The 27,225-nt window shown below is 35.9% G+C and overlaps 2 protein-coding genes across 2 annotated transcripts; one reads left to right on the top strand and one right to left on the bottom strand.

The window, feature by feature from the left end:
* The first annotated feature begins 1,845 nt into the window (after positions 1-1,845).
* Positions 1,846-5,795, top strand: LOC117913622 (ran-binding protein 1 homolog a-like). Its single transcript, XM_034828640.1, has 4 exons — positions 1,846-2,084; positions 2,527-2,677; positions 2,820-2,946; positions 5,300-5,795. The coding sequence occupies exons 1-4, from the start codon at positions 1,918-1,920 to the stop codon at positions 5,515-5,517; spliced, it is 663 nt and encodes a 220-aa protein (XP_034684531.1). The 5' UTR covers positions 1,846-1,917; the 3' UTR covers positions 5,518-5,795.
* Positions 5,796-6,477: 682 nt separating this feature from the next.
* Positions 6,478-26,040, bottom strand: LOC117912623 (serine/threonine-protein kinase 38-like). Its single transcript, XM_034827292.1, has 12 exons — positions 25,821-26,040; positions 24,057-24,231; positions 21,937-22,020; positions 13,078-13,319; positions 12,713-12,956; positions 11,493-11,572; positions 9,822-9,906; positions 9,519-9,650; positions 9,319-9,432; positions 9,032-9,079; positions 7,776-7,860; positions 6,478-7,096 (listed from the first exon to the last, which is right to left on the bottom strand). The coding sequence occupies exons 1-12, from the start codon at positions 25,949-25,951 to the stop codon at positions 7,005-7,007; spliced, it is 1,512 nt and encodes a 503-aa protein (XP_034683183.1). The 5' UTR covers positions 25,952-26,040; the 3' UTR covers positions 6,478-7,004.
* Positions 26,041-27,225: the final 1,185 nt, after the last annotated feature.

Below are 27,225 nucleotides of genomic sequence, written 5' to 3'. Positions count from 1 at the left end.
AAGAAATATGTATATCCTAATCTTATAGTGTATTCACCCAAACGCTCATGATATTCAAGCACATTGAAAATTGATGGACACAATCAACCTCTAATTTGCCAACATAGACAATATGATAATCCTTCATAAGACAATCATATTCCCTTTAGTAATTCAAAAGTTATTGATCAAGTTTAACCCAAAATTGGGGTAATTCCATTAGGATATAGAAATATTAATTGAGTATATATATATATATATATATGATTTGTAACTCAATAACATTAAGATATAATTTAATTGGTAAATATCAAAATACATCATGAGGGGACATGTTCAATGGTGTAGCAAATTAGGGATAAGATAATTATTAATTTATTACTTTAATTTCATTTATATAAAATGTTGGAGAGCAATTAATCTTCACTCTCTAGTAGAGTGAATATTAATTATAGAATTATGTTCATTAATTCTATAGAAGCCAATCATTTTATACATACTAGTAAACCCCACTCAAACTATCTAATTTTATATACAATTAACTAAATAAGCAATTGGGAAATTAGGTTATATCACGTGGTATTGGTGTACCACATGAGAATTGAGGCTAAGACTAAGCTTATTAAAGATAAGGTGATAATTTTACCCTAGTGGAAGACAACTAGTGCTCTTGGAACCCAATAAATATCATCTTCCCACTTTCTTTTCTCGAAGTTACTTGCCCATATAACCAAGTGTCGGTAAGGATAAAATGATAAGATAGAGGTAAAAAATTAGGCGTTGTTTGATAACTATTTTTTAAAATAGTTCTAAAAAAATGGTCTTTAAAAACAATTTTTTAAAAATCATTATTTAATATTTTGTAAAACAAAAATCTATTTGAAAACTTATAATTGTTTTAAACCTGTTTTTAATATTTTGAAAATAATTTTTATGTTAATAACTTTATTTTTAATCATTATATATATTTGTATAATTATTCTTTAAAACATTTCTAAAAAAAAACTGAAAACAACTAAAAGAAATTCTTTAAAAACACTTTATTTTCTGTTTTATGAGAATAGAAAATAGAAAAAAAAATAGGAAACAATTTCTGATTACCAAACATGTTTTTCAATTTTTTTCTTTAAAAAACAAAAAATTATTTTTAAAAACAGTTATCAAACATGACCTTACTTTTGAAGTTTTCTCCTTTGGTAATAAATGAAGTCATGATTTTAATTAGGGGCTGTAGTTTTCAATATTTTTGCCATGGGTACACCTTATTTTATGTATTAGCAATTAAGACCCTCAAAGTCCTAAAAACACTTTAGGGTGTGGAAGCCATCTCCACCATGAAGTCATATGATAGCTCTCAATATACAACATTCAAATCGTTGAACTTCACAGTGGTTTAAGACATCCCCTACACAATTTATTAATAATACAATCTAAGTCAATTGGATGAAACATTGTCATTTGTTTTCGCATAAGATTAAGAATAATTTCGTCTCTTAAAATGTGACAAATTTATAAAATTTTAATGTTAAATTTATGGAATATTTTTATATATTAATTTTTAGAATAAATGTAAAAGTATTTTAATTTTTCTATTAGGAAGTGTACAAAAAGGAAAAAGAAAATCTCAAAAAGTAAAATTATTTTCATTTTTTCTAAAATTGAAATGATGTCTTATGTCATTATTACACAAGCACTCCCCTCCAAGATCATACCAAAATCCTCACATCCTTATCATTTTAACCCTCCATTCAATCAATCCCCACCATCTATTTTGTCGACCAATCTCTGTCCATCCAACGGTTGAGATCGAATCATACCGCTTCACTGTAAACACAAAAATGCCCTATAAACCCTAGCCTAAAACCCTAACACCGGCATTTGCTCTTCTCCATCAAACCGCCTCATTTCTTTCTCCCTGATTTTTCCCTTCGAGCGACCATGTCGAGTACTGAACAGCCTGAGCACAGAAAACAAGAAGCAGAAGAGGAGACCACCGGAGGAGCGGCGGACGACGAGGACACTGGAGCAGAGGTTGCTCCGATCGTCAAACTTCAAGAAGTTGCCGTCACCACTGGGGAAGAAGACGAAACCGTCCTTCTCGATCTGTACGTTTTCTTTTTGTTGAATATTTTTGCTTGGATCCCAAGAAACTAGATAATGAAATTGGGGCCTTGAATTTTATTTTATTTTTTAATTTTTATTTTGGGTCGCGGGAAAGTGAGTTTTTAGTGCAACTAAACAGCAGAAAATATAGCGGTTTGATTTTCTTTTAATATGTTTCTTGGAAAGATCGACGGATTGTTTCGGAACTTATTATAATTTGTCTACACTTGGTAACTGTTTGGCTGTAGAGAAACCCTTTTGGAAGGAGAAGTGAAGTAGAAGCTTTGTTTTCGGGAGAATGAAAACAAACATGCTTTATAAAATCCCATAAAAAATATTGTTTTGGTTTTTTTAATTTAGGTTTTTTTTTAATTTTTTTATTTCTATTCTAATACTTTGTTCTCATAATGTAATTGAATCACGGATTCATCCTTGTCATTGCAGGAAATGCAAGCTTTACAGATTTGACAAGGAAGGAAACCAATGGAAAGAGAGAGGTGTTGGGACTGTGAAGCTTCTCAAACACAAGGAAACCGAAAAGGTCAGGCTTGTGATGCGCCAATCCAAGACCCTTAAGATCTGTGCCAACCATCTTGTGCTCTTCTTTTTATGTATGCTTTCAAATTGGTTTTATGGTGTGAATTTTCAATATGGATTCAAGGCCATGCTGGGAATCTCTGTATGGGTATGTATGCTTTGTCTTTGAATTGACCTAATGGATGAGTTAATATGTTGCAGTGCTTGCTTCTACATCGGTACAAGAGCATACCGGGAATGACAAATCTTGTGTTTGGCACGCCACTGATTTCTCTGATGGAGAGTTGAAGGAAGAGCTTTTTTGCATTCGATTTGCTTCTGTTGAGAGTGAGTTCCATTTCCACTAGATTTTTTATAATTAAATTAAGTTTTTCTCTATCTTAGCTTTTTTTCTTTAATGATTAGAAATATGTTTCAAGGTATTCATGATTTTTTATTATTGGGTATTTGGAATCTCTAATTGAAATTGAATGCTTACAATGAGAAAGCATGATTTTCATCATATGAATGTTACAATATCTATCATTTACAACAATTGATTGATACAATTTACTGAATGGGCTTGGCGTCTTAGTCTGGTTTTGTGTGGTTGATGAAAATATTGGGTCCATTCTATTTTACTTTCCAATGATGAAACATAACCAGGAGATTGTCTCATCATTAGCAGTCCATTTACTTGGTTTTTGGGTGCGAACTTGCATGCCCACAAGTGGAATAGAGAATATGTTGTTGCACAACACAATAAAACCTTGACTCCAAATTAATTAGGTTGGCTTCATGAGTCTTCCTTTCATATTCATAACAAATCAATAACCTTGAGGGGTAGTTCAGTTGGTCCGGCCTTGGGTTTGTTCCCCAATGGTCACCAGTTCGAGTCCCCTCAAGGCCACTGGAGGCTTACTCGGTCGTTAACTTTAGGGTCTCATGGGATTAGTCGAGGTGCGTGTAAGTTGGCCCAGACATCCACAGTTATAAAAAAAAAAAAAAAAAAAATCATAACAAGTCAGTCCATTGCATATGGTGATGACATCTTTGCACCTTCAAAATGAAGTGAATTTCTTTTTATTTTATTTTATTTCCATGATTCCATTTTCTAGGGAAATAAGCTACTTCATCTGATTCATGTTATAGAGGTGACTCTTCACCTCTTCCATAATATTGCTTAGTAATCCTATGATCTTAATTGGTAGCCACCTTATTTATCTATTTGAACAATTTTTTTTTCCTTTTGTAATTTTGAATTTTTGTTTTCCATTAGAACAACTATAATGAGTTCTTAGCAATGTTTTTAGAATCGAATCAGTCATTAAATCAAAAAAGTTATTAGTTCACAGTTCACTGGTTAGACCGACGGTCGAACTAGTGACGTCATAAATATATAATTTATATATTATTAAATTTTAAAATAATTATAAAAAATAAAAATAATAATTTATATATTGTTTAAAAATCATAAAATTATTTGAAAATAAAAAAATTAGTTTTGAATAAGAAATTTAGATTAAAATCAGAATTTTAATTTAAAGTTAATAATTTTTAAATTTATTTTTAAATCATATATAAACTTATTTTAAAATTAGAAATTTATTTAAAATATGAGGGGGGTTGGGGGTAGCGGTAAGAGCTGGAAAAGGGGTGCAGCAGTGGCAGCAGCAAGACAACAGCCAGGGACATGTCATCCCCGGCGTTTGGTTTGCGGAAGAACTGGGACAGGGGGCCAGCATCAAGAACTGCGAAGGGGAAGGGCTCAGGGGCAGATCTGCGTAGGGTTGCTGCTGGGAGGGGGAGGCAAGGTTTTTATACTGAATAAAACAGTGTCGTTTTGATGAGAGGGGAAAAATAAATAAAAAGGGTTGACTGGTTCGCAGGTTCACCCGGTCCGATGCCGTTCCAATCTTTGGTAGGCTCAACTCACCGTATTGAACCGGAACCGTGACCCGCTGATGGTTGGACCGGTCGGACTGGCCGGTCCAGGCCAGTTTTTAAAACCATGGTTCTCAGCATGTTGTTTGTTCTTTAACTCCTTCACCCAAAAAACCTCAACACCACAATCCATAAAACTTTAGGTGTTCTTAAGCACTCTTGTCCATTGTGGATATGGTGAAACAATTATATGGTTGTGTTATATCCAATTTTTTTATTTAACCAAGGCTAACTTTTCTTTTTTTCTTGTTGATGATCTCTTGTGCAGTTTGGTCATTGTGTTGAACTGCTGTATAATCTAGCAAAGCATATTGACATTGAACTAAATCTCAAAGTTCACTTGATGTAATTTGACTTGGTGCATTACTTTTTTTTATTTACATTTGCATATAGCTTGCACGATGTGTTGGTAAAATGAGACTTGCATCTGGTTTGTTTTGAATTATTATAGGGGCAAATTAATGTTTTTGAGTTACCAGCTTTTTCTAAAAGCTTAATAGTGAACCAGAGCTCTAATACTATGTTAAACCACCAACTTACCTAATGCCTTAAATTGTTAGGATTTGAACCCATAAATGTAACCAGCTACAACCAACCATTACCTATGGAGTTTACCAAAGTGTGCTGCCATTAGAGGGATGCTAATAAGCTACTTTCATGCTAATCAACTATTTTTTCTCCCTTTTGTTTTGGCTACGTTTGCAAATGGACTACTTGGATGTGAGGTTGTCATTGTAACTATGTTTTTCCATTTCAGACTGCAAAACTTTCAGGGAAAAGATTGAAGAGATTGCTGAATCTCTAGAAAAGAAGGCTGAAGAGAGCGAAGAGACTAAATCTGCTACTGACCTCTTGGAGAAGTTGAATGTGGGGGAAAGCAAAGATGAAGAGGGAACCAAGGAAGCAGCCTCTGCATCTGCAGAGGTGGAAAAAGATGAGAGTGCTCAGCAGGAAAAGCCAGAATCTGATAAGTAGGATGATTGGGATTTGATTTAATGAAATGGGTCGGGACTGTGGTTTGAGAGAGTTTCTCCTTCAATCTATTGGTGGTTTCATGATTGATAATTTTTTCCCCCTCAGATTCGAATATGTTTGCTATTTTGGGTTGATGGTTTAGGCTGTGGTTATTCTAAATGTTGGTTTGGTTTAGTGTAATTGGCTTCATTTTGTAAGATTGACCAGTTTTGTTATGTTACCCTGAAACTATTATTTTTGTTTAAATATAAGTTGTGAAATTACTGTTGGCATTTCTATCTATAATCTTGTTCGGTCCACCGTTCTTTGAACAAAATGGGAAAGCAAGAGAGGCTCTAATGCCATGTGCCCAATCTTTTATTGGCGCTTTTTATTCCTCGTCTCTTTGCCTCTTAAAATATTAAGCGGTCTCGTTATAGCATCAATTCGACACATTGAAAATGGTCTTCGGTACATATTGTTTATACCCTAGTTTCATTGTTTGTATTCTCTTGTATTTTGATTTTATTCTTTAATACCTTTATTCAATGACTTGGATCTTATCACACGTATTTCAACCATTCAAATATTTTTTTCTATTGTTTATACCCTAGTTTCATTGTTTGTATTTTTGCATTTTGATTTTATTCTTTCGTACCTTTATTCAATGACTTGGATCGTATTATACATATTTCAACCATTCAAATCTTTTTTTCAAAAGGTATTTTTACGATTTCCTTTCGAAAAAATAAGATCAACTACATCATCCTTTTTCTGTTTTGTATCATTGTATCTTTATATCTTGATCCTATATATTTATACCTTCATTTATTGGTTTATATTTTCAACAATTTAGGTTACATTACATAATATACCACTTGGATAAAACAAAATATATTGAAAAAAAAAAAGAAAAAGAAAAAACATTTTTAGCAAAACATGTCAAAACATGACAAAAGTGATAAAAAAAAAAAACAGCCCTTATAATTAACCATCACAATAAAAGTTTGAGGTAAAATATTTCCACATCTAGAGATTACTCCTCAATATTTTTTAACAGGTAAAGTATGTTTCTTCTCCATTGGAAAGCATACACACAACAACAGGTGGATAATGGGCAAAAAGCCTGAAATAGTCTAAAAAGCTATTCAGTATGTTGGTAGTTTCCCTTCTTTGGTAAAATTTTAAACCAGAAACTGCCACAAGAGAAGGCAAGTTTCCCACCGCCAACCTGGGCAGCCAGGGCATGAGTTCCCACAATTCTCTATGCTAAATTCTAATGCACAAAACCTTTTTTCTATAGAAAAAAGCTTCACATTGTCCTACCAGTTAATCCACAACTGGGTTTTCATGAAAATTCTGAAATACTGCTGTACACTTGGATGGTGGTTCGGCAGAATGCCCAGCAACCATCTCACAGGAAATGCAGATTTGGGCAAGCAACCTGACTCTCAATAAACAGGCCTGCACCACCATCCACATGACCCCTACTTCCTCTTCTTCTTACGTTATGGTGACATGGGTTCGCCTGATGGAGCAAGCATCTGCACATCTGTATCATCAGCTGTCTCCCTAGCAGTATAATCTGCTCTAGCATCACCTGCAAAAGAAACATATAGCAGTCTTTAAGCAAGATCAACAACACTGAATTGTTCCTCTTCCAAATCCAACTTGACCAAAGAAAGTAACTGATGAGTGACCATGTTACAAATGCATAGATAGAGAGTAGTTTGATTATCATATGTTTAATTCAGTAGGCTTAGCGATTATTTACGTCACTTTTAGATATATTTAAGAAGCAAGGTTATCATCCTATCAAGGGGCCATATGATAGAATTTTACCATCTCAAATATAGGGCAGCAAATTTCTGATCCACCCCAATCAAACATGCATAAGGAAAAATAAAAATAAAAATAAGATTTAAGACTTTTGTTCTGGCTGATTATTTCTGGGCCGTATTTGTTGGTTCCAAGCATGAAGTTCTACAATGCTTATTCATGTTTCAGACTCATTATCTATGAAAATGAAAATTTGACATAACGTCTTTCATCGCTTTGACCCACTAATTTTTTGCAATACTCAGGAGGCAGCCGTCTTTTTCCGCTCATGGTGTGTGTGCGATATATATATAGATTCAAATAGGTAAAGGGAAACACTAAGTAATGGTGATAAATGAACAAATGCTTCAGCAATTGTCCAGCAAGAGATTAACATGTGGATGGAGACTGATAGAATTAAAACATGAAAGACGAAACTTCAACTGCTCAAAATTGCATACCAGAAGAAGGGCGAAGCCCTTTGAGAGCATCAAAGTTCTTGTATGTATAGCCAACAAAACTCAAATCTTTAGGAGTTAATAGCATCTGTCATGAAAAAAGAAACACAACATTAGACAACACATTAAACCTAAGAATTACAACACTAACAGTGTAAAAATTGTTGGATTATGCAGAAATAAAAGGTCAGGTTAATACTGAGAAAATAAAACAGAAAACTTTACTCAAAGAAATGACCCATTTATGATGCTATAACATCAAAAACATCTAAAGGGATGAGAAAATGATAGGTAACTGAAAAAGGATATTACACAGCTAGATTGGATGAACCTGATTCCAAACATGTATGCCCAAATTCTTTTAAGTTTCAAGGAAAACACCTATTTTGCATTTGCAATGGCATTATATCAACATTAGCTGTTGATAACCCAAGGTTCAGTGTGAAGAATGAATGCATAAAGGATGATGAAAAACACTTCCCCAGAAGTCGATGAAAGGATAACCAGGTCCAACTGTGGGGGACATAATTCTCAGTAGTTTCGACCAAAGATGACCACGTTTCTATTCCTGCATGCAGCAAGTGCATACAGGAGTTGAACAGAAAATCATAGTTTATCGTATTTTTCAGTTTTTTAAAACAAGAAATAGAACTTAATTTTCTAGAAACAATAAACTTATTTTATTTTTATGTTTATTTTTTTTTTGAATAGGTATCAACATCAAAAGCCAATTATGTAAATTTCATAGTATGTCTTTTACGTTTACATTCTCTTCCTGGATTTCATTATCATGCTTATTCTTTTGATTAGTTTGTTTGACCTAATCACAGAAAAAGAAGCATGTATGCAGGTGCCATTCAAACCAAAAGAAAAGAAACGAAAAGAAAAGAAAAAAAAGAAATTTGGCACAGGTTTTTCCCCTTTCCAGGGCAGAGCTTTTCTTCATTTTATTCAACTACTTGTATTTCAGATGCTTCCATAATTGCACACAGACAACTCAACCTTGCTACCTAGAAACACTCTGGACCTGAAATTCTATCAAATCTTGCCTTATAGGTGATCTACTTTTTTATTTATTTGTTTTAAGTCAGAACTGATATACATCAATTACATGCAAATGAGCCCATACTCATTTCATGCATATATGGAATGAGGCTGCTTACTTACAAGAAAGATGGTTTTATCAATGCCAACCAATGATGCATATTAGTGCATTCCATCACTATATTGATTTTTTATTAGCATGAATAGTTACAAACCTTCCGTGAGGGTCCCGAGCCACTTCTTGCCTGTGTTGGAGGATCCAGCTAATGACAATACAGAAAATTCAATCATGAGTGAAGGTAGTTCAGAGGCATTGTACATTTACAAAAAGATAAAATGAAGCACACAGGTTTCATGAATGAAGAAACCTCTTAAGAAAAGTTTCTAATGCAACTCTGAATCTGAAAACAATATTTATGATGATGATGGTGATGAATGATGATGATAATATAACAACAGAAAAAACAACCACGATAAAGAAGGAATGAGTCCAGTGAAGTACTTCATCAAACTTCATAAAATTCCGAGTATCTAGCTCCCCATTGACTTCTGGTTTAAATGCAGCCTCCATCTCATAGAGTTTATCCCATACAACATCCTTGAACCAAGGATGAGCCTGATACAAAACAATTGCAATGAACCTTGGTAATAACAGCCAGTTGAAGGAAAGAGATAAATTTCTCTGAGATCCAAAACCCTTACTTTAATTTGGCCCACCCCTCCAGTGCCTAGCCTATGTTCAACATCACAAAGCAACCTATAAATGAGATCCTTCGCCTCAGCGGTTAATTTTGGATCTTCTGGAAATTTTAGATGATTTTTCCAATGAACAATCTGAGAATCATGGACGAACAGCATCAGCAAAAAAATAGCATCTCCATCCACTCAAAAGGACAAGATTAGGAGGTTTTGGCAAGTTAAGACTTAAGCATAACATGAATGAATATCAAGGATCCATTGGAACATCTTAGAGAAATTATCAAAAAATGTATAAAAGTGTGTTACCTTTCTGCATGTGGTCATGGGATCGTCTGAGTAAAATGGAGGATAACCAACAAGCATTTCATACATTATTGCACCTAGTGACCACCTGTAAGGCAAGTGGATAAGAAGACATGTAAAGAAAAGATACAATTCATCTATATTCTTATAAAGGAAACCACATTTCCCACTTCTATTTGTGTTGAAACAAAAATTTTCATAATATCTCCCTTAAAAGTTCTTGATGCTAATGTCACCACAATTGTAGAACCAGGAGTAAAGAAGTAAATGGTTGGAAAGATGAAAGAAGAGACATGTTCATTCAACACCAAAACTCTCACATAGGAAGAAAGCAGTATGAATCCACTACCTGGAAAACTATAGCAGAAGTGGATAGAAATGAAACAAGAGGGGTAACTAAGATAAGGAAAAGACGATACATGCTGCACCCCTGGTTTCTTACAAAGGAAAGTACAAAAAATTAGAAGCTAAGGCAAGCTAATTACTTGTCCAACAGTTTGAAAAAGATATATTCCACAACAATGAAGAGATTCCTTCACACAGGTCTGATGTAGGACAACCCTAGGATGGTTGCCTACACTCAAGGGTAGGTGGGCTAGGGTTTTATTTTTAGGGTGTAAGGAGAGGAACAAGGAATAAACTTTATGGTAGAGAAAATTATAAGATAAGAAATAGAGAGAAAGAAGAAACAATGAAGAAAAGATGGAAAAACCTTAGAGTCTCACTAAGGCCTTCTAGGAGTCTCACCTAGAAGAAAATCAATGGAGTCTCACCATTGAGGGTTGCAACCTTGCAATAAAAGAAAGTATAATATTATTCATCAAATTCATCCCTTTGATTTACATTGATTAGCCTATTTATAGGCTTCTCTAAGAAATCCAAAGTCTACTAGGACTCTAATAACCTATTATGATTCTAATTCTAATTATAACATCCAAAGTCTACTAAGACTCTAATAACCTATCATAACTCAAATTCTAATTATATTATAACTCAACTAGCTAATCCTAATTAGACTCCAACAAATACCAATCCCTATTCAATTCTAATTAATATTAATCCTACTTAAAGTTTACTTAGGTCTTCCCTTTCTTCCTTGAATAAACTTTAAAAGGCTTTCCCCCATCAAGGTCACTCTTGAAAGAATATAGAACACTATTTTTATAAAGATTGTTACATTTTATAGTTTAATTGTAGCTCCACACAAGGATAGGTAATGGTCTTTTTACCCCAGCTCAGACTGTACAATTGTTGTTATATTAATATAACAATAATCATTACATCTCGCTGCACCCCTTGACATGCAGCATCTATAAATTGTTCATATATGCATGCAATAGACATGTGTAAGATTGCATATGAATGTTGTAGTTCTGATAATTCTTTTCAATTAAAGAATTTGTAGCAAAGAAATGAAAACAGTAACAGCTACAGCATGGCTTAATGTTAAACTTGTGGTCCATCTGACCAAAAATGTGGTTCCGGTAAAACCGTTTCTCATCCCTCAAGATGTGAATTAATTAGAAAGTTGCATACTTCACCAGGCTACCACCTTGTGAATCAAGGAATAGAACTTTAGATTCAACAAGTTGGAGAGAGGGGAGAAGAGGTGAAAACTAGGTAGTGCAACATAACAATACAAATTAAAGAGGGAATAAACCATGACAAACTAACCAATCACATTCCATTCCATATCCTTTCTTCAATAATACTTCAGGAGCAATATAGTCAGGTGTCCCCACCGTTGAAAATGCCTTCCGCACAAAATATATGAAAGAACAGTGTTAGTGTAAAAAAAGAGACTTAAATATTTCAACAGTTACAGCTCAACACAAATATCAAGCATAGTTGTTTTGTATCCATCTCTAGCATGCAAGAAAGAAAACTAGGAACACTAACCAGGAGTCCTTGTAATATTTACATGCATGGACTCATTCTTGGGGGCTTTAGGCATGGATTGGAGAAATTTTGGAGAAAATTACCAAAAAGCCATATCTAAGAGTGCATAGTATTGTAACATTTTGAAGCAATTAGCATAAATTGTAATCAATGATGTGATCCTTTGGGTTTCCTTTAATATAGGAATTCAGGAAATAATTTGATGGCTTTGCTAGTGAATTATGAGCACTACACCTCAACTTTGTACAAGATGGTACACATCCAGAATGAAAATGTTGAACATATAACACTTTCAACAAAGCAGATAGAATAAATATGGAACCCAAAGGCTTCAATTTTCATATTGCTCCTTCTAGGGTCTATCATAATGCAACTTTGGCAGAAGGAGAGGTTTCAACACTATAATTCTGCTTTCATCTTTAAATTATTCTTTAGCCTAGAGATGAGTAAAGTTTCTCAGTATTGCATTTTATTTTATCCTTTTGGTTTCAGCTTATCTCTAGCTTTCTTTCTATCTTCCCATAACTTACAAAGATGGATAAAAAGCAAAAGAAGAACGAACAGAACATAAAACAAATGGATTGATGAGATGCTAGAGATAGCATCGATTAAGAACAAGTACAAGAAAGTTGTGTAAGATGGTTTCTCTATGTGCATGGTTCTGTGTATCATTGTAGGTAGCACATTAGCTGGCCACCTTCAAAAAGATACATATCCATTGCATGTTATCTACAAAAATATGCCCTTTTTCTTGCTTTGGATAGATATACTGGCAAGAACTTATTTATGATCATCTTGTTAGATACCTGTTACACATTATCCACAAAATCATTCTTTTCTTTTACATTGGCCAATAATTGCATCAAAAAAGAAAAAACACACATTGGCCAATAATTGAAAAACTTTTCAAGCACTACAATGTTTGAGCCATTATATTTGGTTAGAAACATACTTCAGAGAAACATACAAATATATTGGTAAGACAATTTGCATACCAACTTCCTCCTGTTCATCTGCCAATGCTGAAGCTGCTCACGAGGACTTTTCCAACTACTTCTATTATCCGCATCAGGGAAGCCTCCATCAATATCCATTGATTCCCTTGAATTCTCATCATCCATTACTTCATCCTCCTTCAGTGCAGACAAGGTTCTGCAATCAAGAGGCTTACAAAGGCCAAAATCTGAGAGCTTCATGTGACCATTTTTGTCCAGAAGAAGATTGTCAGGTTTGATATCCCTGTGAAAGAGAGATGAGTTAATCCGACAGGATAATTATCCCTACCTAATGACAAATATCAACTAAATTCACCACATAATCCAGATTTTATTTTTAGATGTCATTGACAGCTAATACTAACCTGTGAATGTAGTTATGTTTGTGAATCGACTCTATTGCCAGGACACTCTGGGCAATGTAAAATTTAGCCACACTTTCAGACAGGGTGTCTTCTCTCATCAGCAGAGTCATCATGTCACCACCAGGCAGATATTCCATAATCAGATATAGGTACTCAGCATCTTGAAATGAGTAGTACAGTTTCACTATGCAGTGACTGGCAACTTCCGCCAGCAAATTTCTCTCAGCTCTAACATGTTCCACCTAAGGAGCAAAGACAATTCTAGGGAATTCAGCAACTAAGCATTGTACAAAGAAATTCAAGCTGTGGAGGGAACAATAGGAATTTAGGTCAATAAGGGTGGTTAAATAGAGTAAAAAGAAAATAATCACAGCAGCTATCTTATGAAATTTACAACGTCAACATGTAGCAGCAACCAGCTGCCTGCCAACCATAAAGATCCTAAAATATCACTTGCCATAAACTGAACTAACTAAATGATTGCAGAGTCCAAAAGCATATCATAAGAATACTAAATTCATCTAAGTGTATCAGTGTGTCAGCAGTCATGATACAGATTCATCATGACATCCTTAGTAATAGTGAAAAAAATGTGACACTGCAATATGTAGTGGCCATGTAGGATATCAAGATAATAGTAGCACATATAGTAATGGCAGTCCAGTAGTACAGCCAACAATGAATATGGTAGTAGTAGTGCAGGGTCAAAGTCCCATTAAAGTCTTCAATATGGCAGTGGTAGCAGGATATAGTAATAGTAGTGGTAGTGGCCAACTATGAATATAAATCTGTAAATTATATTGGGGTGATACAAAGTGCGAGGCCAAAGTCCCATAAGAGTCCACAATATGGTAGTAGTAGTAGGATATTGTAGCAGTAGTCAGATATAGTGGTAGTAATAGTAGTAGTACAACCAACCATGAATATAAATTCACAAAATTATATCACACGGATACAAAATGCAAGGGCAAAGTCCCATAGAAGTCCTTGATATAGAAACATAAAAAGGCAGTAGTAGTAGTAGAACCAACCATTAACATAAATCTGTAAATTACATAGAGATGACACAAAGTACAAGCACCTCAACATAGAAATATATAAAAAGCACCCAAACTAAACATAGTAGTAGGAGTACCTTAACATAGACACAAAAAAGCATGCAAACTAAACATACTAGTAGTAATGACACAGGGTCAAAGCCCCATAAAAGCCCTTGACATAGAAACATAGAAAAAGCACCCAAACTAAAGCAAGTACAAACCACACTTAAGTAGCAGTAGTAGTACCTCAACATAGAAACATAAAAAAACACCCAAACTAAACATAGTAGTGGTGGTGGTGGTGGTACCTCGACATAGGAACATAAAAAAACATCCGAACTAAACATCATAGTAGTAGTAAAAAACACCCAAAATAGTAGGAGTACATGGACATAGAAACATAAAAAACACCCAAACTAAACAAGTAGTAGTAGTGGAGATAAAATACACCCAAACTAACCTATCACAAAAAATAAAAAATAAAAAACCATCCAAAGTAGTAGTAGTAGTAATAGTAGTACCTTGACATAGAAACATAAGAAAACACCCAAACTAAACATAGTAGTAGTAGTAGTAGTAGTAGTAGAAACTAAACAGTAGTAGTTGTAGTAGTAGAAACTAAACAGCAATAGTACCACTACTATTACTAACTTTTTTTTATAGGTAAAATCAAAAGAAAATATATAAATGTAGAAAAAGGAAGCCTAAAGGACAACCCAAGGCATACAAAAAGTATATAGTAGGCGTCATAAGGTAAAGAAGAACATAAAAGAGGGGATACCAAAAACCTCACCCGCCCTCACCTAGAACCCAACCGATCAAAAAAGTCGATTAAAGGTAAAGGCCCAACATCTATATACAACTTTGTCCATGACCAGAAACTACACACAAAAGAATTCTTCAACCTATGAACTGAAAACTCTTCATTGTTGAATGCTATCCTATTTCTTTCCTTCCACACCGCCCAAAAAAGGCATAAAAGAGTCAACTTCCAAACTTTTTTGCGCTTCTTACTAACAAGGGACCCATACCAACCAAGGAGAGTCTTCCTTACCAAGCAAGAGAGAACCCAAGTCACACCAAAAAGAGCAAATAATAACTCCCACAAAACCCTAGTCTTCGTGCAATGGATTAAGATGTGATTAGTAAACTCCTCTTGGGCAAGACAAAAGAAACATCTATTAGCTAGGGTCTAACCCCTCCTCTTTAACTGATCCAATGTTAAAACTCTCCCCCAAGAGGCTTCCCATGCAAAAAAACCCACTTTGGGAGGAACATAAGGACTCCAAATGATGTTCCTCGGAAACCGGACTGTATTTCTCGGCTCTACTGCACTGTAAAGGGACTTAATTGAAAAAATCTCATTTTTTGTCTTTTTCCATAACACCCTATCCTCCTATTCTGTGCTAACCCTCTTCCCTTGAATTGTCATGAGCAGTCATTCCACCAAGACCACCTCCTAATTGTTGAAAGCCCTAGAAAAATGAGGACTCCAACTCCTCCCCCCCCTTCTTCTTTCAACCGAAGGGTCCCAAACCTCCGCCACCCACTCCTCTTTTGACACACCACCAAAGCAAACAAAGAGGGGAAAGAGTTACATAAAGCCTCATTACCACACCATAAATCCTTCCAAAATCTAACTTTTTTACCATTACCAACGGAAAACTCAATGTTGTTGCTCAACAATGAACCTTCTTTCCTAATCTCCTTCCACAACCCCACTCCAATCCCTTTCTTCCTTCGCGGGTATACCACCCCCCTTCTTCTACTCCATGCTTCCTACTAATGACTTGTTTCCAAAGAGTTTCCCTTTCTTCCATGAAGCGCCAACTCCATTTACACAAAAGGGTTTTATTAAGTGTAGAAAGGCATCTAACACCCAATCCACCCTTACTTTTATCTGAGAATACAACCGCCCACTTGACAAGATGAGTCTTCCACTCCAAAGCCCCCTTACCTCAAAGGAAATCCCTTTGGATTTGCTCGAGTCTCAATCTAACCAATCTAGGCATACACAGAATAGACATGTAGTAAATGGGCATGCAAGACGAAATGCTCTGAATGAGAGTGAGTCTCCCTCCTTTAGATATACATTGCCTCTTCCACATAGCTAATCTCTTCTGAAACCTCTCCTCCATCTCGTCCCAAGCTGCTACTAATTTGTGCGAGGCACCCAAAGGAAGCCCTAAGTACGAGGAAGGAAGCGTCCCCACCTTGCACCCAAGCTCGAGGGTCAACTCCTCCAAATTCTCCACCCTCCCCACTCATAGGATCTCACTTTTGTCTAGATTAATTCTTAAACCAAAGATGGCTTCAAACCACATTAACAACCAGCTTAGGTGAGCTAGCTGATCCTCAGAAGCTTCACAAAAAGTCAGAATATCATCAGCGTACAACAGATGGGTGAGTTGAACTCTCTCACCACCCCTCCCTTTAACCCTACAACCTGTCAAATATCCCCCACTAACTGCTCTCTTAATCAAGCAACTTAAGGTTTCCATTCCTATCACAAAAAGATAGGGCAAAAGGGGGGGTCTCATTGCCTCAACCCCCTAGAGCTGTGAAAGAACCTCGTCGGAGTGCCATTAACCAGAACCAAGAATGTTGCTATAGAAATACACCACTCAACCCATCCTACCCATTTCTCTCCAAAACCCATTTTCTGCAATACCTGGAGCAGGAAATCCCAATTTAAGTGATCACACGCCTTTTCTATGTCAAGCTTGCACGACACCTGGCACTCATTGCTTTTCAATAAAGAATCTACAGCCTCATTAGCAATTAACGTTGCATCCAAAATTTGTCTCCCCTCAACAAAAAGCATTTTGGGACGAGGATACCATCTTACCCACCACCTTCTTCAACTTATTAGCTAACACCTTTGCTAGCAACTTGTACAGTCCTCCCACCAAACTAATAGGTCTGAAATCTCTCAGGTCTTCAGCCCCTCCTTTTTTCGAAACTAAAACCAAGAAGGTAGAATTCAGGCACTACTATTACTATTTCACTAGGTTTTATCACCCAAACTAACCTATCAAAAAAAAAAAACAAAAACACTCAAACTAAACCATAGCAGTAAAAAACACCCAAGGTAGTAGTAGTAGTAATACCTCGACATAGAAACATAAGAAAACACCCAAACTAAGCATAGTAGTAGTAGTAGTAGAAAGTGCCACTACTATTACTATTTCACTAGGTTTTATCACCCAAATTAACCTATCAAAAAAAAAAAAAAAAACACTCAAACTAAACCGTAGCAGTAAGAAACACCCAAAGTAGTAGTAGTAGTAGTATCTTGACATAGCAACATAAGAGAACACCTGAAGAAGTAGTAGTATCTTGACATAGAAACATAAGAAAACACCCAAACTAAACATAGTCATAGTGGTTTAGTAGAAACCAAATAGTAGTAGTGCCACTACTATTACTATTTCACTAGGTTTTATCACCCAAACTAACCTATCAAAAAGAAGAAAAAAACACTCTAAGCCATAGTGGTAAAAAACACCCAAATTCGTAGTAGTAGTACCTCGACATAGAAACATAAGAAAACACCCAAACTAAACCTAGTAATAGTGGTGGTGGTAGTAGAAACTAAACAGTGGTACTACTACTACAATTACTATTTCACCATGCCAGAACGGATTGGCTATGAGTCAACCATGAAAGTAAATCTGTAAATCATATCAAGATGATACATAGGAGTAGTCAAATATTAGTGAAAAACAAGAAAGTGTGAAGCCAAAGTACCATAGAAGTCCTCAGCGCGCGCCCCCCCCCCCCCCACAACATAAAAAAAAAAAAACGCACAAACTAAACATATGAGCATTTCTGAGTACTATGGTATTAACTTCATCTTCACCAGATTGGGTATGCAACTGAAGCTAAGCTTCTGGCAGTTTTGAAAGGATAATGGAAGCAGTGCAAAGAGGTTTTGATGGGTGTACTGTAGAGAGTGATTCTTTTTTGTTGTTTTATAGTTGAAACAAGGGCAATTGTGATGAGACCTTGGTAATTGAGGATATTTGTCAACAACCCAGAAGTGTAGACTAGGTGGATAGCCAGAGAGAACAACTGAAGCTGTTTTCTTAGATCAAAGAGTAGATAAGACTCTTAAGGAGTTTAAATTTTGTCCTTGGTTGACTTATTGGCTGGAGTTAAGAGTTTCTTCATTTGTCTATCTGCCAACTTCATCCTTCAATCTTTGTGTTGTGATTGTATTATTCTTTAATAAATTTTTCATTTCCAACTTTATAAATGGAAAAGGATTGACTTGGGCTTGACTAGCCACTATCTTCTTCATCCTCATTAACTAGTCAAATGCTTAGTTACAAAATACCACAGTGGTGACAAACCCCAAATCATGGAAAAATTTGTATGAAATAGGAGTCCACAATGTAATAGGGTCAAATTCGTCATATAATCCCAATTTTATCCAAGTTGATTTGGAAGAGATCTAAAGAGACCCTACATATCTCTAACTCTAAAATCAAACTTCACCCTACATCAGCAACTCTGTTAAGCTCTTTTTTACCAATTTGGGAAAAGTGATGTCAGTGATGCAAAAAATGGGTTTTGGGGAGAAGTGGGCTGGATGGATTAGGTGGTGCATCTCCACTGCATCCTTCTCAGTTCTGATTAACGGTTCGCCAGCGGGTTTCTTCCAGAGCACTCGAGGGTTAAGGCAAGGGGACCCCATTTCCCCCTACTTGTTTGTCTTAGGAATGGAGGCCTTAAGTTGCCTCATTAACAAAGCGGTTAGGGGGGGCTTTCTATCCGGCTGCAGGCTAAGGGGTAGGGGTGGAAATGGGATTCAAGTATCTCATTTGTTATTCGCGGATGATACGCTGGTCTTTTGCAAGGATTCCCAAGACCAAATGGATGTCCTAAGCTGGCTTTTAATGTGGTTTGAAGCCATTTCTAGTCTGAACATCAACTTGGAGAAGAGCGAAATTTTGCCGGTGGGAAGAGTTGAGAATGCTGAGGTCTTGGCTTCTGAATTGGGCTGCAAAGTGAGTTCTCTTCCTTCCACCTACTTGGGGCTGCCTCTAGGTGCTCCTCACAAATCGGTGGTTGTGTGGGATGGTGTGGAAGAAAGGATGAGGAAGAGACTTGCTCTGTGGAAGAGGCAGTTCATTTCTAAGGGGGGGAGAATCACTCTCATTCGGAGCACTTTGGCTAGCATGCCGATTTATCTCATGTCCTTGATGCGTATTCCAAGAGTTGTAAGATTGAGGCTTGAGAAAATCCAAAGGGATTTCCTTTAGGGTGGGGGTGCGTTGGAGAAGAGGCCTCACCTTGTAAAATGGGATGTGGTTCGCTCTCATAAAATGAAGGGTGGCTTGGGGATCAGAAATTTCTCTATCCTCAATAGGGCCCTGTTGTGTAAATGGAGCTGGCGCTTTGCGGCTGAAAGGGAGTCTTTTTGGAAACTTATTATCAGCACAAAGTATGGGGAAGAAGAAGGAGGGTGGATCTCTTGTGAGGTTAGGGAAGGCTATGGGGTGGGGTTGTGGAAGGAAATTAGAAAGGAAGGCGGTCTGTTGTTTAAAAACGTTTCCTTCACCGTAGGGGATGGTAGAAGGGTGAAATTTTGGTAGGACATTTGGTGCGGAAACATTCCCCTTTGTGAGGCTTTCCCTTCTCTGTTTGCCTTTGCGGTATCCCAAGATGCGTGGGTAAAGGATTGTTGGGATTCCATGGGGGATGCGGGGGGATGGTATCCTTGTTTTTCTAGATCATTTAATGACTGGGAGCTGGAGGCGGTGGCGAGTCTCCTTTCGGTCCTTCAAGGAAAGAGGCTCAATGTTGGGATGGAGGATAGAGTGGTGTGGAATGCTTCTAAGAATGGGATCTTCTCTGTAAAATCCCTTTAAAATACTCTTGATTCTGGTCGTGCAGTCCCGTTTCCGTGGCGAATCATTTGGAGCCCTTGCGTGCCTACTAAGGTGGGTTTTTTTGCTTGGGAAGCTTCTTGGGGAAAGGTACTAACCTAAGATCATCTCAAAAGGAGGGGTTGGTCTCTAGCAAACAGATGCTTCTTATGTTGTGATGATGAGGAGACAATTAACCACATCCTTATTCATTGCCCCAAGGCGAGGGTGCTGTGGAATCTTGTGTTTACGTTGTTTAGGGTTAATTGAGTCCTTCAGCTCACGGTTAAAGACACTCTTCTTGGCTGGTCCGCTTCCTTTGTAGACAAGAAGCGTGGGAAGATTTGGCGGGCAGCCCCCCTTTGTTTATTTTGGACGATGTGGAAAGAAAGAAATAGGATAGTTTTTTATAATGAGGCTTTGTTGATCCAAAGATTGAAAATTTCCTCCGTTTGTAATCTTTTCTCTTGGACTAAGTCTTGTTTAGATGGAGAGCCCTGCTCCTTAATTAACTTTGTAGATTGGTTGGGCTCCAATTGAGGGTTGGTGAGTGTACGCTTCTTTGTGCTTTTTGCTTTTGGGGCTTCTCGTGTATACTCCCTGTATGCTTCGGGTTGCCTTCTTGCTACCCTCTTTTAATGAAATTTTTCTTTGTTTATCTATCAAAAAAAAAATTTGGGAAAAATCATGTGTTGGTAAATTAGGCTATATAGCTTAAGATTGACAATTTTGTACCATTTATTATGGCTTAGGATCTTTCTAGATTGTGTCTTACTCTCCATTGAAGACTTGGGGTTGTTGCGTGATCAACCGGGATAACATAGGTAAGCATAGAAAGATCTTAGAAAGGCAAGCTAGTGGTTATTAGGCCTGGTGTGGACCAAGGTTTTTAAAACCGAGATAAAAGAATTTCAATTTGTTTTTGAAAACCTCCTCAAGTGCTCAAACGCTATAAGCTCGTGGTGGAATTCTCCAAAATTTTGAGGATCCATTTTTTCCATTTTTAAAGGCTTTATTTTTAGGAATTATTTAGATCTAGTTCACCAAGTTCGTAGGCCTACAAATACCTTGCCTAAAAAGGTTTTTGGTTTGATGCTTTTAAGTTGAAAAAACATAATTTGTCTCCCTCTTCCCAAATCTCTCAAAGAAGTTTGTTTTCATTTCTATTGGATTGTGAAGGAGATCTGCATCCCCTTAGGCACTAAGGTGAGATCCACTGGAAGCACATGCATCGCAAGCATGAAGTGCAATGTAGGTGCTAGGAAGTAAGGCTTAGGGATAGATTCCGCCAAGTAAAACTATGTATTATACTTTCATATAGTGGATTATTGATTTAAGGTCTCTGACCTCGTGGTTTTTACATCTGCATGTTGTATGAGTGGTTTTCCATGTAAAAAACTATCTCTTATGTGTTGATTGCTTTTTGGGTATCCCTAATCTAAAAAGAGATAGTTAAATAATTTAAGTTTTTATTTTTGGGCTAAGGGTTCAGACACTTATTCACCCTGCTCTAGGTGTTACCTATACAATCATATAACTCTCACCATGCATAAGATTCCTCCTCGAAACCTTTACCATGGCTAGGGAGACATAATCGGTGTCAGTTCAATCTGCCAGAATCATGCATATTGTAGCCAGCCCTATTGATTAATTCCCACACCAAAGATCTGGCTGAAGGACTAAACAGAGGTGTTGATATCGGACATTCTGTAAGGAGCACAAAAGTGATATGGTATCATCCAGTATGAGTGATTAGGACTATTTTTTTTTTTTTTTATCTGCCTCTCTTACTTTTTTTTATCTGAGAAACAGTCAATAATAATAATAAGAATAATCTGGAAAAAGTTAGGATATATGGTGCAATTTATCAGTAATAGTTGAACAAAAAAATTGAAAAGAAGCTTCATGATCAGGATGAATAAAAATGGTACTGTGTCTCATCTCACCTGTCCTCGTATAAGCATTTCAGATTTTTTCAACTTTTTCATGGCATAAATAGTTCCAGATTTCTTCTCCCGACATAGACGAACCTGCAGTCAGAAACCATAAGCTAAAAACAAACTACGACCTGCCAAGCAAAACAAAAACACAAATCTGAAGCAGAACAGCAACTGCATTCTCATTTCTCCAAACAATGGTCAATTATGTGATCAACCAAAGAATCTGAACAGAGTACGCTACTCTAAACAAAGTGAATTCCACTTGAAAGGAACATGGCAGTTGGAAATCTCACATCAAAGCACAAGACATCAATTCTGAAAATATGAGTGGAATAAGGATAACCAAAAAGGAAATAAATGCAGGGATACCCAAACAGGAACTCAGCAGGGGCTGTTCATGGAGTGTCAGAGTCATAGGAATTGATAGAAATATGAGATACGTAATTCACGTTTAGAAAGATAATGGGATGTGTTTGTGTGTGTGAGAATTAGACAGGGAGGGGGAGAGAAAGATGATCAGAAACAACATAAAATGTGTTCCTACAGAGATGGACAAGGCAATAATTGGGAAAACACCCATAAAAATCAAATGTTGAGCGGAACAATTAAAACAAAAAAGGATAGTCAATGTTAAGTGATACCAGAAAATTAGAAACTTTGTATTTCTAGTCATTCAAAGACTATATCACCTGTAAGTCTATCATTGTCATACATGTGGACACATTTTTCCTCATAACTCTTGTATTTGCTAAATACAAGATTCGTAAAGCTTTAAAATTTCTACACTTGGGCTTAAAACAATTTCTTCTTCTCATGATCCCCTTATAAGGGCCTTTATTAATATTGTTTGCTGGTAAGTTAGGTTATGTAATTTCAATTAACAATTTTGTTCCATTCATCTGGTATAAGACTTTTATAGATTTTGTGTGTTACTCTGCATTAAAGACTTGAGGTTATTATGTGATCAACCGAAATGACACGGCTGAATATAGAAAGGGGCTAATAGGATTCATCTAAGGCTTGTATGGACTCAAGGTTTTTTAAATTGAGCAAAAATGTTTTTAAAATGTTATTTAAAAAAAAAAAAAAAACTGTTAAAGGCGCTCAAATACTCTAGAATTCCAATTTTGCTCAATTGGATTAATTTTACAATTGTAGTTGGATTAACTTTTTATTTTAGAAATCCTAATTTGAGTCTAATAGGTATTTGCATCCTATAAATACGTTGCCTAAATGGTTTTTTTTGTTTAAGTGCAAACATTTTGAAAAGCCTAGTTTTTCTTCCTATTCCCAAAGAAGATTTACATATTTTTGTCGATTTGTAAAGGAGATCTACATCCCCTTAGGCTTGTGCTACATCATGGACGTGGATCGTAGTGTAAGTCTAAGGGTAGCATCTAGTGTAAGTCTTAGGATAATACTTTCTCATATAATGAATTGTTGATTTGAGATCTCTAACCATGTGGTCTTTTATCTCTGCACTTTGTGTGGAGGTTTTCCATGTAAAAAATATTGTGTTTTATGCGTTAGATTGCTTTTACCATTTTCTACTCTCTCATAGGAATTAATTGAATTAAAATTTTCAACATTTGGGCTATTAAGAGTAAAAACACCTATTCACTCCCTTTAGGTATTACCTTACTAGATTATAATTTAGAATTGAGATAGTTAAATAATTAAAAATATTTAATTTTTGGCTTAGAAGGTTTAAACACCTTTTCACCACCTCCAAGTATTCTATAACTAAGATCCACAAATAACTTTCATTATTAAAAACTATTCTCATTGTGTACTTACTGAAAACCCAAATCCACTAAACAATAGATAGAAAGAAAGATAGGCTAAGGCAACTAGAGAAAGGTGTTTAGTACAAAGCATGTTGTAAATGCATTGTCCCAATTACAAATTTCCTAAATGCAACAAATTGTCGTTTGGAAAACCTATACTATCAAATAAAGTTGTCCCCAATTCAGTGTTTATATAAAACTAAAAAAATTGGAAAAAAAAAAGGTACTTAAACTATCAAAGCATATCCCAAAATCAACAAGTTAATCTTCCTATTCATTTCATTGCATGACACTGGTCAAGCATGTATTTTCTAAAAAAGTTAAAAGTACATCTCTAACCTCACCAAAGGCTCCTCTACCAATGATGGTCAGGAGCTCAAAATCATCAACACATATTTTGTGCCTCTTAAGTCGCATAAACTCTGTTTCTTTCCGCTCTAAATCCTTTATCAAGTTGATCTGTTCCTCCTTTGGCACATCTGAAGAAGCCAATCTTCTTTCTAAAACCCAGCGTCTGCAGTGAAAGCAAAACATGACCAAAAATACATAAAGAAATACATAAGTGTAATTTCACCATCTCACTTTAAGATATAGACCAATTAAAACCATAAGAAGGGTCTGAAAATATATGCTACATCTACCAAACTATGACAGGCTGAGAACAAGTGTACAAGTAACACTGGCAGGAAAAAGACGTTATCAGCATAGCATACATGCTCCTGGTAATGGGAAAGGACAAACATGACTATGAAAAGAAATTTTTTGATGAGTAAATAACACTGGGAAGTGGGAAGTGGGAAGCAGGTATTGGAGAGCCATGGAGGACAGAAGCGGGACAGCTATGTTTAAAAAGTATGGGATGCATGATAAGGCTAATAATTTGTAAATACCCCAGAATCCTAAAGCTCTATTTGGTTGATCAGAAATATACATAGAAAAAAATTTTGATCCAAATATCTTATTGTTTGAGCCTAGTGTAGTAATGCAATTATCTCAAGCAGTTTGAGTTTTTCATTTTCAGACACTGAAGCAGTAGAAAAAGTACAATTCAATATTTTGATTTCCTTTCATTTATTCATATTTATTAGCAACCAAAGAGAGAGTAGAATTCTATCAAATGATTAGGAATCCCCTAGAAACATATAAACAAAGCCTTGGAATCAAGATCTCACTTCACTGTCATGGAATCCTCAGTAGAAATTTTGAACCCTTAGTTTTAATGTCATTTTGGCTACTTTTAAAAACATGGAAATCCCATTTAAATTTAACCAAGTTGAATTGGACTCAATTGAGTTGAGGTGTTCATTTTCCTGGTCACAAATCATGGAAGAGACAAAATCTATAAGTTCGATTTCTTATATTTTCCTAACTTTTCTTCCATAACTAACTGGAGCATTGTTAATATATTACTTCCAAGGGGATGTTGGAGCATAGTTTAGTTAACATTCCTGAAGTACTTTTATTCCTTTCGATGGCAAGATTGCATTGATTTTGTCAGTTAAAGGCCAAATAGCACTTGCAAAATGCCAGTCAAAAAGCACCAAATTTCAATCATGTTTTCATACAAAGAGAATTTTACGGACAAGAAAACAACTGTCTAATCACAGAACTCGCAACACACAATTTCCTATTTTAGGAATGTGATCTTCTTCAATTAATCCATATTTTCATAAATACCCCCAGATGCATCACTCCCAACTCTCCGACTTCACTGAACAAATACTATCGCAATAATTAGCATTGACTAACAACAGCATATTATCAGTCCAGCTCGATCAAATTCACTAACCCTCCCTTTGCCCACAAAGAGTGAGAAAAAAAGAAGAAGGAAAAGCAGAAAAAAAAAAACGAATCTCCTTCAATTTGCACAAACAGTAACAAACGCTAATTAAAAACAACGCATTCTCAATCCAGCTGGATCAGATTCAATAAGCCCCCATTTGGATGCAGAGAAAACAAAGGAAAGGAAGAGAAAACGAGATTCGGAGACTTGCGCCCGACTCCGAGTCTGAAACAGTGAAAAATCAAAGATTTGGAATCTTCGACTGTTTTCCTTTTCCAACATTTTCTCGGCAACCAAACAGTCCTTTTTCCACGATTTACCTCTCCTTCCGCTCTTGGATGGTCTTCATCTGAGTTCTGTAGTGGTTCTCTATGAACTGCTTCGCTGCCGCCACCTTCTCCATAGTCAAGCTCGACCCCAGCACCTCCTCTTCGCCGCTCCCCTCCTCCATCTCTCTCTCTAGAAATTAATCTCTCTCTCTCTCTCGAGTTCGTCTTATTTATTGCAACAACGAGGAGATATCAGGAAGAGCCTCAGAGACCCCCCTCTGGTTCACCCCACCAGCGCCAACCCGAATGTGTAAGCAGGGTTCGCTCCTCTGCTCCAGTGTTCCACCCTCCTCCGTAACCGAACCTCCCCTGGACGCCACGTGGCTAAATTATGCCCAATCTTACCACGTGGCTAAACTTTAGCCAATTGTATTCTTGGCCTCCCTCTAGACGATTGGAGCTTCAAATTAAACAACCAATAAGCTTCCAGATTGTTGTCAGGGTTTGAGCGACGCACACACGCGCGGCTCGCGGAATAAATGACGTCGCAACGAATGAAAACTACGCCGTGGGTCCCATTTAGTTGCCTGTGATTGGAAGGTGGTTTCAAGCGCGGTTATTCTGTGTGGGTGTTGTTTTTTCTTGTCAGTGATTGGGTGTCTCTGTTTACCGTCGTGGTGGGTTATATTCCGGTGTTCCCGCTCACACAGACGATTGCTGTGTTAACTCCAGCGATGAACATTAAAATGTTGGACTCCCGTCAGCTCAGCTTGCTTTCACATAGCCAGCTTAGATTAACTTATACAAATTATAAAATATAATAATTATTTAATGATTTTATTAAATAAATACTAAGACCTGTTTGAAAACTATTTTTGTAACCCCATTCACAAACTTTTTAATAGAAATAAATTTGAGGTGTTCTCAAAATTTTCATATAATATTTTAAATAATAATTGAAAATATATAAAATATTATGAAAATTTTTATATTGCATATAAATATATAATATTTTTATTCAAAACTAGTTGGGACCTTTTTTTTATATTTGGGTTTTTAAATAAATAGAAAACTATTTTTGAAAGCATTCCAAACGTATTCTTATTTTCTATAAATAGAAATGTCATTTTTTATTCTTATTCAAAATTAGTTGAAATTTTTTATTTTTATATAGAATTTTATTAATGAAAATAATCTGAAACTATTTTCAAAAAATTATAAATATACCCTTATTTTCTATTTAAATTTTAAATTTTTTTAAAAATATAGAAAATATTCTGAAACTTTTTATATTGCATATAAATATATAGCATTTTTATTCAAAATTAGCCAGAAATTTTTTATTTTTAAATTTAGGTTTTTAAATAGAAGTTTATTCATGAAAATAATCGGAAACTATTTTCAAAAACATTCCAAATACACCTTTATTTTCTATAAATAGAAATATAAATTTTTA

Source organism: Vitis riparia, chromosome 4, assembly GCF_004353265.1.
Source record: "Vitis riparia cultivar Riparia Gloire de Montpellier isolate 1030 chromosome 4, EGFV_Vit.rip_1.0, whole genome shotgun sequence".
NCBI lineage: Eukaryota > Viridiplantae > Streptophyta > Magnoliopsida > Vitales > Vitaceae > Vitis > Vitis riparia.
The sequence above is the reverse complement of the archived record's forward strand: the minus strand, read 5'-3'. Positions and strand labels throughout refer to the sequence as shown.

Bases quoted from the DNA above. Each gene is read 5' to 3' on its own strand.
- LOC117913622 (XM_034828640.1), top strand. From the start codon at position 1,918: ATGTCGAGTACTGAACAGCCTGAGCACAGAAAACAAGAAGCAGAAGAG. The intron at 2,085-2,526 runs GTACGTTTTCTT...TTGTCATTGCAG, and splicing joins GAAACCGTCCTTCTCGATCT to GAAATGCAAGCTTTACAGAT. The intron at 2,947-5,299 runs GTGAGTTCCATT...TTTCCATTTCAG, and splicing joins TCGATTTGCTTCTGTTGAGA to ACTGCAAAACTTTCAGGGAA.
- LOC117912623 (XM_034827292.1), bottom strand. From the start codon at position 25,951: ATGGAGGAGGGGAGCGGCGAAGAGGAGGTGCTGGGGTCGAGCTTGACT. The intron at 11,573-12,712 runs GTATGCAAATTG...TTTGTGCGGAAG, and splicing joins AGATGAACAGGAGGAAGTTG to GCATTTTCAACGGTGGGGAC. The intron at 9,651-9,821 runs GTAACACACTTT...CATGATTCTCAG, and splicing joins CCATGACCACATGCAGAAAG to ATTGTTCATTGGAAAAATCA.